This window comes from Cyrtonyx montezumae, unplaced genomic scaffold (assembly GCF_038088225.1).
Source record: "Cyrtonyx montezumae isolate F1298 unplaced genomic scaffold, pur_monq_1.0 scaffold_17, whole genome shotgun sequence".
Lineage (NCBI taxonomy): Eukaryota > Metazoa > Chordata > Aves > Galliformes > Odontophoridae > Cyrtonyx > Cyrtonyx montezumae.
In genome coordinates this window covers 26831950-26844544 of record NW_027071903.1, presented here as the reverse complement: position 1 = coordinate 26844544, position 12595 = coordinate 26831950, and the positions used below count along the sequence as shown (strand labels likewise).

Here is a 12595-nt window from a genome sequence, read left to right as displayed (position 1 = left end):
CTTCCTCTGAGACATTCTCACTTTTCAGAACCATGCCACCAAAAAAAAGACCAAAAAAACCCAAACCCACCAGCCTACAGTGTAGACACCACAGACATCAGTAGAAGGGCTGGTAAGAAGCAGAAAAGAGAACAGGAGAGCACTGATAAGAGATTTCTGCAATGCAAAATAAATTCAAGAAAAACTAAATCCAACCTAGACACAGAGTGACAAGGCTCAGACAACAAACAGTGAATTAAAAAAACAAAGCAGTACTTAATATAGACTGAGTAGCTAATAACACTATGTACTCTTCTTACCTGTGGGGGTCTTTTGAACTTGGTATAATATACACGCACTCCCTCTTGGTGAAAGTATTTTCTATCCAGGATTTCTGTGACTGAAAAACAAAAATGGCAACAAATGATAAAATCGTACACTGAAAAATTCTTTTTAAAGAAACAAGAACTAGAACTCTTAAGATGAAGCCAAGTAACATTTAACAAAGAAGTTGTATTACATTGACTGCTTCACTGTCACCCAAAGACTAACAAGACCACGTATGACCCGATCACAGCTCCAACCGCATCTCACAGTGCCTACAACCTGAGATGACCAGAATCGTGCAGTAACACTAACTTATTCTATACACAGATCTTTTTAAATGTTAGCTTTGAAATTATTTAGATTTTAGTAGCAAAAATTTGCAGTCTGCAAATAAAGATGTAAAAAACTACGAACAGTCCAAAATATACTGTTCACCTGGTTTGCCAAGAAAAAAAAAAACCAAAACACAACTCTTTCAAAAGAATAACTGAGATAACAGTAGTTTCATCTATTTACCTACTTTAAAAGGGGTAAAATTTGCACCTTGAAATTGCAGGTGAGGATTTTTTCTAGTTGGCTTTTCTGGTAGTCGTAATCAGGTCATAACCTTTACTCTTCATCAAGAATCTTCATATTTCAATAGAAAAAACTTAACTAACATCTCGAAGTAGAGTTTGAAGCTTAAACTTGAAACATATTCCAAAGCATAGAATTAAGGATATTTTCTTCCTCAAATGCTTACCTATTCTAATAGCTGGACACCGTTTCAATTCAGCTTGTTTAAGAAACCACATTACAGTGTGTACGTTACAACTGCATTTCACAATAATCTCCAGATCACATGCTGTCTGTATCAGGCTTCAGCAATGCATTGAGAAAGGAACTCGTGTGGATTTTAGCAATTCAAAACAAGATAAAGCTTTGGGATGCCAGTTTGCACCTAATGCAATATTACTTTAAACCCTTATTAAGATTACATTGAGATTCCTTCATTGTAGACAGCTTGCTCTGTTTTACATTTACATTTGAGAAAATTCATACTTGTTCTCTTCTATCGGGGAAGACTGGTATATGTTATTCACATGTACTTGCTAGAGTTCTGTGGGGTTCATGAAGGAATCAAGATTTTTTTTATTTTTTTAATAGATTCAGCAAAGATATATTTTTCAACCCACTGCAATTTCAAGATCAATTTAAGATAGTGCAGACAGATTTTTGAAGTAGGACTGTACCAGCTAGTTTGGCCCATGGAAAATTGCTTCTCAACTGCACACCTTCTTTCAAAACCTTTCCCAGACTCAACAGAGCTTTCCCACATTACTCATCATGACCGCCCTCCAACATTGTTTAGTGACTACAGCTCCTGCAAGGCTGCAGCAAACTGCTTCTCCATGTAGGCACCAGCCCCTAACAAGAGGACAGAAAGCTGCAGGGGTACCAGGTCTTCCCAGGAGAGAAAGGGGAAGGGTACAGGAAGGGTAGAGGTACATCCCCTGGGAAAGAATCACAGAAGGAAGAAAGCTTACACACAAGGGCTCAAAACAGCTTTAGTTCTTCTCTAACTTTCAACAGAAGATTGACACTAACATAATAAATTTGATACATATGTAGGCATACATTTACATAAATATATTCATATTATGTGGAAAATAAATGTATATTAGATAGCCCTCAGGTTTCTAGATTCCTTTTCATGTTATATTTTTGAACACTATTAAGCTCCCATCTCGGTACTTGTGATACTAATCCCAGTTCTGAAGGTTACTTTCTGCTTAGCCAAGTGTCCCCTCTGATTATATAAGCAAGTATTTCTCTACTTCATTTCTTAAAACTGAGGTCTTCATACAGATAGCTATTTTAACAGAGACAGTTTAAGCTTGCGTATGATCTCTGCACATCCTCTGAACATACAAAAAACAGAGAAAAGCAATTTAAGACTGAAATGTTTTAGTCAGCTGGCTAAAACCAATCCTTGAAGCAAGCTTTCACAGACATGACACACTAGCTATTGAAATCAGAGGTATATAAACCACATGTAACTATGTCAATCACTCCACAACAATGTTGTTTATTGTTAGTAAGTAGTGATCAAAGGAAAAGAAACACAGTCATGACACAACATTGGTTCTCATAATAAGTGGATGTGAACATTTATAGTAAAATACCAATTAGGTTTGTCTGTTTTTTCCAAAAAGAAAGTACAGTTACAATCATTCTACAAGGATCTCAGTTTATTCTTCAGCAGGGAAAGAATTCTCAGCAACACATGGGTACACCTGTACTACTGATGTAAAGGAGGATCTACAATGTTATTAAAACATACTTGGGATTTATAATCTGGCAAAAACAGACCTTCTTCAGGAGCACTCCTATGCACTAATGAATACAAGAGATTTCATAAAGAACCTGCTGATTTCAGTCTTCTTTTGAGTCAAAAGGCAGGGCAGGGGAAGGATAGAAACAAAAAGAACGGAAAGCAAAAGACATCTCCCTGTGTTTTATAACATGTTCCTTACCCGGCTATGGGAAAAGTGACACAGTGTTACACTCTCTGTAAATGAAAAGTATTACATAATGTTGCTGAGATGACCAGGCAGAGAAGGAAGATGACGTGAGGTCGCTTAAGGAAGCATTGCTTAGAGGTAATGACTGCAACTAATTTGTCAGCTAAAGATTAAGCATAAAAGATCAAGTTTGCATTTAATTATATATGTAAAATATATTAATATGTAGATATTATTATGAACATTATCAATCTACTATAAAGAACTGCATATTCTTATTAAAAAAAAAAAAGCTTGCCACCCCCCCCCTCCCCCCCCCCCCCCATCATTTCACATTAAGTACTTTGTAAGAGCTCCTTACCCAGCATACAACAGAAGACAGTGAAGTTCTGGCACAACAGTAACAAAACTGTGCTACTGTAATGCCTCACCAAGCTATTCTGAAAATCTCCTTGCTGGTCCAACAGATTTGGTCTGAATTATTTTCTGCATAGTTGTTTCATGCCTGGTAAGATCTTAAAACCTTGCGAAGCTTTCAAGGAACACAAATATAGCAGTGGCAAATATAATAGTATGGCTGATGATCACAAATTTATTCATGTAAAAAAAAAAAGTCAGTTTATTCTTTCTACTCCATTTATGATATTTCATGCTGCTGAAGGATGCCGAGTTATAGAATATGTGTTACAAAACCAAGTTTAAACTTATCCCAAAACATGTAACACTTGAACCTGCAATGTTGCATACTGACCCAAAAATCTTCCAACAACCTTTTTCTATTAAACTTAAACAACTGAATCAGGAAACTGATCTAGATTAAAAAAAAAACAAACAGAATATTTCAGACCATGACTTTTGTGGAAGGCTGCATTCTGTGTAATGCAGACTTCATAGGCCCCAGTTACAAATTTAGAAGTGATATCACCTTCTATGGCATCTCAAATTCCAGCTTTCAAATCTTTGCTTCTGCCACGCAGTAGTTCAATACAGGCAATAGTTATTAAAGGAAAAGATTTTCCAATCTTATTTGTCTTTCATTTAAAAGTAAGTAGGCTGTATATTCTTTCCCCACTGCCTTCAATTTTCCAAAAAGCTGAGGCTTCCACCTGGACAAGGACAGTCACGGATAGCTTCAACAAGCCTGAAAACAGGCAGGTACAATGGAAACTGTGGCAGGAACATACACACTAGCACTGCCACGGAGCAGCCCTATCTGCCTAGGTCTCAAACAACCAACAAAATAAACTTAAAACATTTGTAGAAAGACTTTCTGTACTCAAGAGCGTCCTTTAGCTTGTCTATTCAAGGAATTGTCCACTAATAAGTTACTTCTTATGTAACCATACACACACACTTATCTAAGAAACTCACTCCATTGGTCAAACATGTGGCTGTATCATGGGACTGAACTGTGATCTCTGTTTGGCTAATACACAGCCAGGCACAGGGCTCCTGCAGCTACAGCTGAAAGGCAGAAATTCCAAACCAACTTTTACCTTACTGCTTTTGTAATAGCATCAAATAAAACCAAATAAACCCAAACCATGATGAATATGGGATCAAATTCAGGTAATGATTAACAAGTAGCTGGGAATTCATAAAACATCTTACGGGAAGAGGTAACATATAGAAGATGTATGCTGGATCTCACTGCAAAGATTTCCAGCAGCTTCAAGCAGGCAGTAAAGCACAGTCTAAACTTGTTCTCACTACCATCTAACTGAGCAGTAATGACAACACGCATTCCAGGCTAAGCGAGGGAACCAAGCCTTTGTGCATGGGGTGGAGTTACTTGAAAGGCAGCTATGCATACACATCACAAACAGAAGATTTGTATTGAAAAATCCTGAGAGTACAGTCAATTTCCTCAAGAAAACACCTGAAGACTTGCAGAAAATCTTCAGAACTAATATGAAGTAAGTAGGCAGATGGGAGGTGAAATGAGAAAGGTAGCGGGTACATGACAACAAACTGCCTCATGTTCATTTTAAACTCCTGGCTCCAACAACCTCCAGACTTCTAACTCGCCTGCTTTCCTTGCAATTTAAAATTACATACCTCTGTAATTACTGTTTGCCTGTTGGCTGCCTGGTTGTTACGTTGTTTGTTTGTTTGTTTTTCTTAAAGGAGATGGGAAGGAAACAAAACATTTAGTCAGACAGCATTACAAACATTATTTAGAAGACTGCTGAAGAAAAACAGCACTGGTTATCCACGGAATACAGAACACATACAAAACAGCTTCAAAATTTGTTCTTGAATCAATTAGGATATTGCTGAATCTGATCAATTGTTAAAGTAATATCTGTTGTTATGTGCAATACTTGAAAAATCACATGCTTGAATATATCATAAAGCCAAAATGTATTTATACAGTTTATTTTCATACATCCCAATAGAAAATAGAATATGAAATGTCACCCTCAATAATGAAGGATACTGTGTTAACTTGTAATCCTTGTTTAATATTGTATTTTTATTTATTTTACTGTCAGACCACATCTGGGTCACTTTGTTATTTCGAAACAACCACAGGGCTCGTCTGCAGGAGGTTGTTTCCTTCGTGTTTTCCCCACACACAGAGCAGCACCTCCTGTCACAGGACCTGCACGGCCCAGACACAGACAGGTCCCTTTGCCCGGGTGTCTGCGCTATGTTGAAGATCCTGTTCTGAGCAGAACAGTTCACTTGGCTTAACTGCACTCATAGGAAAACAAGCAGCTCTAGTTTTCTGAGTTGAAATGTCTCACTAGTCAAAGCAGCACACCAGTCGTGAAAATGCTGGCCTCAACAGCAAAAAAGTACTATTTTTACACTGAACAAGAACTGTTGAGGAAGCAGGGAGGTAAAAAAGGGTAGTCCAAGAGTATCTTCTGTCAGTTCTACTGCACAGCACATTCAGAAACAAATCTCAACTGAGCCAGCAAGCACAGATACACATCTCCGTATCAATGGCTCCCTTAATGCTGAAAACAAATCTTCAACAATCCTATTCTTTATGGAACAGTTCAGGAGATTTGCTCCAAACACTTTTCACAGCAGCCCAGGTCTCTAACAGAGCAGCTATTGTTTTGTCAAGTTCTTCTCTGACGTAACACAGCCACCACTTAACTCACCAGATCCCTCTGAAGTTTTGGATGCAAAGGATACTTTGGATTTGTCAAAGGGGATTTTTATAGCGGTCTCTCAAACTTGATGAAAATGATTCCAACGTGCTACTTAGATCCTGGGCAGCTCCTGTGGGAATTTCTCCACCAAACATTCACAAAGCATGAAATAGTGTTGGTTTTCCTTTGTAGGTTTAAGTCTGAAGACTACAAGTTCATATATAGAACTTAACATTCCAAAGCCTTCATTTTTCATCCTGATGAACTAGAATTAAACCCACAGATCTCATACTTTTGGGACATTTTTATTATATTCAGACACAATGCACTTTTCCTCCATTATGAAGGAAGCTATTTTCTAGCTGCTAGATGGTTCTTTCGAGGGAGAGCCCCAGAACAAACTGAGGTACCCCACGTGGGAGAAGAGAGCAGGGGAGGGAGGGGCAGACACTGCTTTCTGCTCTGTGTTTCCCAACTCTGAACTACAGAATTTGGAATTTTATTAAGAAAACTGAAGAAGGTAAACCAGTTTCACCGCTGTCAATCAGGACAAGTAAACTGATTTCAGCATAGTTTACATCACAATTCTCCAGACTACTGAAATAACAAGCAAAAAAAAATTTACATCTTCTGAAGAATCAAAATGATTTTCTATGAGCTCCTATAGATCAAACAAATCTCAGTGTGTTACACAAAATAGCTCATACACCAAAGCTGTGATCCAGGAGTAACAAGCCAGGAATTAATCCACTGAGTTTCAAAGGAGAGGAAAAGAAAGTTTCAACCCCAAAATTTAAAAGCCTTCATTTCAGATGGGACAGATGGAACAAAAGGATAGAAAAGGAGAACATGGGAAACCATGGAGAATATAGCTACAACTTTTCAGCCCACGTTTTTAACTTTTAATATCCACTTGTCTTTGTACAAATGAGTGACCCTAATAAAAAATAATGAATAAATAAAGATAGCAAAAGTACATAGAAATGTTTCCAAACCCATTGCATACCTCCTGCTAATTTCAGGGTCCATCATTCAAAAACTCATGTTTAAGGATGTCCAGGCACCAATATAAGCCAATCCCAAGCAGCTTACGTTTTTAAATATACAAACCACTTTCCCTTCCTCAACTACAGTGATAAAACTTTTATCTCTCAGCACTGATTTATCTGCAGTCTACAGTCATTCTAATATTGTTGTCTGCACATTACAAGCTTACACACTCTTAAGTAAGACCAGCAGGAAGGTAAAATTAAGTCAGCACACTTGCCAACACATTAAAGAAATGATGCCAAGCCCTTTTTTAAGTGGGTCCGTTAAGTTCTATGAGTATCAAGGATGATCCTCCTCCCTGGTCCCTCCAGCAGGGCACAGCAGGCCATTCTGTGTACGCCTGCTACAAGCCGTGCACTTTCTGTCTCACCAGATTTACTGCACAAGAGAATTTGTTCAGTTCATACTTTGCATTTCTTGAAAACGCAAGGCTCGCCTTGTTTATGCCACACAGGGTGTATGAACAAGCGTCCTGTAAACTCCTGATTTATTTTGGAAGGAATGACTTTTGGAGCAAGTTATCAGAGGTAAAACAACCCACAGAGCCTTGATCTCTGGTCGTCCCTTCTCCATCACATAGGGAGTACAATCACAGATGTGAAAAACAAGTTAGCACACGAAATACAGTGGTGAGAAAGGGCTCCTGCCACCATTCAAACAATCCTACTCTCAGATTTTTCTAAATCATAAGCCCAGCTCTGGCTGCTGCTATTCATAGGCAGCATACTTCACCAACTTCAGTAAGTTAACTTCACGCAATGCAGCAAAGATGCATTTCAGTTTTATTTGAGCTTCAGATTTAAAGAAGGTTCTCTTTCCTTGTCCATGATGTGCAAGAACATCTGATTAATGAGATATATGCTAAAGCACATTAGAATGACACAAGCAAACTGGAATGGTATATGCTGTTGGTCTCGCTCTACCACCTATTACTCTATTTTGTTGACATATCTGACTTATTTTTAATGCCATATGAAGAAAGGGACTTCCCTATCATCACAGCATGGATTTTGGTGCCCGCTGACCTAAGTAGGCTATTATTAACTCACTAGAGCAATGGAATTTTCTTATCACTAAGGGGTGTTTGACATAGCTGGCCTCAGACAACCCTGTCAATACCTTTAAATTAAGAATATCTTAAAATTAAAAACAAACAAACGAACAAGAAAAGCTTGTACCCATGTTTAAATTACTACAGATCTGTAATACTTCTCTGGGTAGCATAGGTGAGAGGAAGAGCAGAACACACCACCACACATGCAAAATAGGTTACAGCACCAGATCACCACTAAGGATGATGAAGTTTGACATAACTTGTCTATAGACATAGTAACAAGGAGAAACCATTAATGTTTATAACCAGAACTATCAGCACTAGCAACAAGGCCCATCGGCAGACACGCGATCAATGAGCTGTCTGAAACAGATTTGGAATTTTGTTCACTTTGACAATGAGTACTATTAAAAACTCATTTTATGTAGTCTGTACAAGTCAACACAGATCAGAGAAATTGTTTATATTAGGCTAGTTTTACAATATAAGCATTTGACCTGCTTTCTGATAGAGACAGGAATTGATCATACAATGTCTGAAGTGCCTTTATTTCCTTAGTAAGGGGAGCACATGCACTACTCATGGGTGAGATGATGGAGCTGTGGTAAGGCATACTGCCTTCACTCCTGTTCACTATACTCTCCCAGCCTGAACATCTGTGCACACAAAATAAGTCATGATTTGCTAGCTACAGAAGGGGAAACAACCATTATGGTCAACTCTATACAGCAGAGTTGTTAGAAATGAAATAGGATGGAGAAAGTAGAATGAGTGAGGTGCAAATTAGGAGAAAACAAGAATTTGCTATGGTACAGCTCACCTGATATAGAACTATAAACATTTTAGCTCGTTAACAAATTGCTACTAGACTCAGGCTTTCACTGCATGTCAGCAGAGATTCAGCTCCTTACAGAGCTAAGCCTGTGGTTGCTTAAGAGTGTGCACTGAGCAACCTCAACTTCAACCCTAATCTCCAGGCAAAGTAATGCAACAGCATTCTATAGACACCCACTGACCTAAACTCTTATCAGAAGATAAAAGAGATAAAAGTTGTCCACTAAAAATATGTGGGCAGTTTCTGTTTATTCTAGAAAAGTGCAAAGAAAAAAAACGAACTGTGTTTATCTAGCCAAGTGCAAAAGCAGCTTTTTATTTTTATTTTTTTTAAACCAGAAATGATGCTTAATCCTCATTTATACGAACTTCTAATGATTCTCATCCTGTTTCTGGGAGAACAACCAGTTGTTTGAGCTACTTGGTCTTATTTTGTTGGTTTCTCACAGAGCTAATCTAGAGAAAGATCCATTCCAAGCAGCTGCTCCCTAACTGGAAGAACACTGAAGCAATGCAGGTAATTCCATAGGACGTACAATTTTTACAATACAGCCTTCTCTTGTGGTTCTTGTTAAATGCACATTGATCTAGTTATCTTCTGCTGAAGGAGATGGAAGACACTACAGTTTTTTCCATCCCTTCTACCCAATAGTAATGAAGAATTACTCAAAAACAAACAAGTTACCTGCAACACACGTATGTTAAATAAAAGCCTAAATAATCACACTCAAATGTACAACTTTTAGAGTATATTCTGAGAATTAGCCTACTTTTTTTGCAGGGTGCACAGACTAATCTAAACAACGCTGTAATATCACAACTACAATTCAGGAAAATGTTCTGTTTATTTTCATTTTTTTCTAGCTACTCATTTCCAGTTAAATCCAGCAACATTGAGTGATACGTGGCACAGAGCCCTGCCTAAGCTGGACTGGACTGCCTTGAGCTCCTCAGTGGCCCATTGAGGGAAAGGAGCAAAGGCAGACCAGAATTCTAGGACAACAAAGTCAGGAGTAACGAGGTAGTGTTCTGGCAACAGCAAAAGATACATGAGAAATACTTGTTTTAACAGATGCAAGTCTTAAAGTTATACAGTGAGGGCGCCATCAGAGAAGATGAGCTGAGCAAGTCACCACTGTGCCCTCCCACCCTCTCCCCAGATGTGCCCCTGCCTCTTCCTCCCACCAAAAGTCCCACACCAGCCCTCTGGCCGTCACCCAGCTCCCCAAGCCTGCATAACATTATTTCCAGGAAAGCAGATAGCAAGTAGCTTTGACGTCAGAATTAACTGATTCAGAAGCAAAAACTAAGGCAGCGGAAAGAACCACATGGTCACAGTGAGAGTGGGAACAAGGGATTAGGACAACCCCTTTGGCAGCAGTAAGCTACTGGGCTAGCAAACAGCACAGCTGATCTAAGCATTCTGTCAAGACACATCAAAATAATCCCCCAAAGCACACTAATTCTTAGGCATCCAAGAAAAGATCACAGATCTGTCATGCAAAAGGGCAGTCTTTTTAAGCAGCTGACTCCTGATGTTCAGGAAGGAAGGGAAGCTGGGATGATGTTGCCTTATTTATTGGAGAGCTGCCAGCTAAACAAGAACACACTGCCTAAGGTCACATATTAGGTGAGCAGATACCCTGTGTTTAAGAATAATATTCACACAATCAGAATCATATTGGTTGGAAGGAACCTCTGGAGATCACCTAGACCAAATCACTGCTAAAGTAGGCAGGTCACACAGGAAAGTGTCCTAGAAGGCTTTGGATATCTACCTCTATAGGAGACTCCACAGCCTCTCTGGCAGGAAGTGCCCTGACATCCTCAAAGTAAAGAAGTTTTTCCTCATTTTTGTATAGCCTTCTTGGCCCCAAGAGCACACTGCTGGCTCATGGCCAGCCTGTTGTCCACCAGGACACACAGGTCATTCTCTGCGAGGCAGATTAGTCCCTCACCTGTACTGATATATGTTCATTATTTCTCTCCAGATACAGACTCTGCACTTGACCTTGTTGTCTACTCCCAACTCCCCAATCCGTCCAGATCTCACTGAATGGCAGCACAGCCGTCTAATGTGTCAGCCACTCCTCCCAGCTCCATATCATGAGCAAACTTCCTGAGAGTGCATTCCATTCCTTTATCCAGGTCATTGGTGAAGACACTGAACAAGACCATACTGACTGCTGGAGAGCACCACCAGATACAGGCCTCCAACCAGACTTGGTGCAGCTGATCACAAGCCTCTGAGCTCTGCCAGTCAGCCAGTTCTGAATCTGCCTCACTGTCCACTCATCACTCCCACACATCCTAAACTAATCTACCAAGCTTTTATGGGAGACAGCCTTGCTGAAGTCAAGCCACATGACTTCTGCTCACCCCTCATCTACCTCATCTTCTTGAAAACATTAAAGCTCAAGTCTTGTATATTTTCTACACCAGGAAGAAAGTTAATAGCATTATGTTGTCTAGCAAGGAACCGTGATTATTTTCACAGCAAATACTTCTCATGGTCTACAAAACAGCAGATACAACCAGATTGATGCATTCGAACAATGATTTGTTTGTTAGCAGAACAGTCACCTGTAACACTAGCTCGCAGCTGAAACCAGGACACGCACCACCAGTGCTTTCTGTCCTTTCCCTACATAACCAACCTAACAACACCACACTGTTTCATTAACGCATTTGAAACAATTACATCGAATTCAGTGAAGAGTCCCCGAGTTCTACACAAAGAGGTAGAATTTATGAAGAAAATTGCATGCATAGAAGCTGATTTTCCTATGGCTTAAAAACGTTAACAGGATTTTTATGCATAAGATTTTTATAAAAGGAAGAAAAAGTAAGGTCAGTTGCTCAATGAGGCAAAGACATAAATCCTCATCAAATGCATTTCTGAAGTTGGAACAAACTAAAGGACACAGGTTAGTTAAGGGGATGTTTTGCTTCTCAATGCCTCTAGCTACAGTGCCAGTTTTGGAGGTTAATGTCCACCCCAATCTCCACATCTTCACTCAGTGCCTCTCTTCAAGGTAAGTGCCCAGAGAGCTGCCCCAGGGACTAGTTTGCTGCAAAAGCCCACAAATGTTTTCAGCAGTACAGTTGAGAAGTGAGCAAACAATAGCTTGTGAAATTGGGAAGAACGAGCCTCTTCCAACTAGTTCTGCATCCACAGGTATTGCAACATGAAACCATACTAAATTCCTAGAAAGTTGCCTAGGATATTTGTCAGCTTCAGTATCAGCAACTCATTACTCCCTCCCTAGAACAAGATTACTGCTATGAGCAAGAATTCCTTCAAGACAAACCACCCTCAAACATTCTGGGCTGAAGCTCACCCTCAGTCATACAGCCTTCTGCTTTCAGTTCTGTTTTTCACACTTGCTATTTAACAGAATCCTGAAATCTACTGTATGGACAACACTGCAGGCAGGGAACAGAAGAGAAACTAGCAATACTTCATAATTTAAAATACCATTACCATACCATCCACTTCTGTAGGTTAACTAATTTTTATAATTGAAGAGAAAGTTGATTAACAGTTCTGCAATTACACAACTGGTATTTTTAGGGTCCAATTATGTGTCACTTAGGCACATAACTTAACCTGTTTAGGTGATTGAAGTTATGCCCAACAGTATTTGCATGATCACATCTACCATTGGGCCAGGCTTTGAAAGGAAGCTGGGCTTTTTCAGACTGGCTCTAGCCACAAACTAATATGCTGGATTGAGCTT

General features: G+C 39.3%; 1 protein-coding gene across 1 annotated transcript in view; it reads right to left on the bottom strand.

The window, feature by feature from the left end:
• Nucleotides 1-12595, bottom strand: part of TRPM7 (transient receptor potential cation channel subfamily M member 7) — a 54053-nt gene that overhangs the window by 32971 nt on the left and 8487 nt on the right. Inside the window, exon 2 of the mRNA XM_065733919.1 lies at nucleotides 300-379. Coding sequence (XP_065589991.1) covers nucleotides 300-379 — 80 coding nt within the window. The remainder of the gene's footprint in view (nucleotides 1-299; nucleotides 380-12595) is intronic.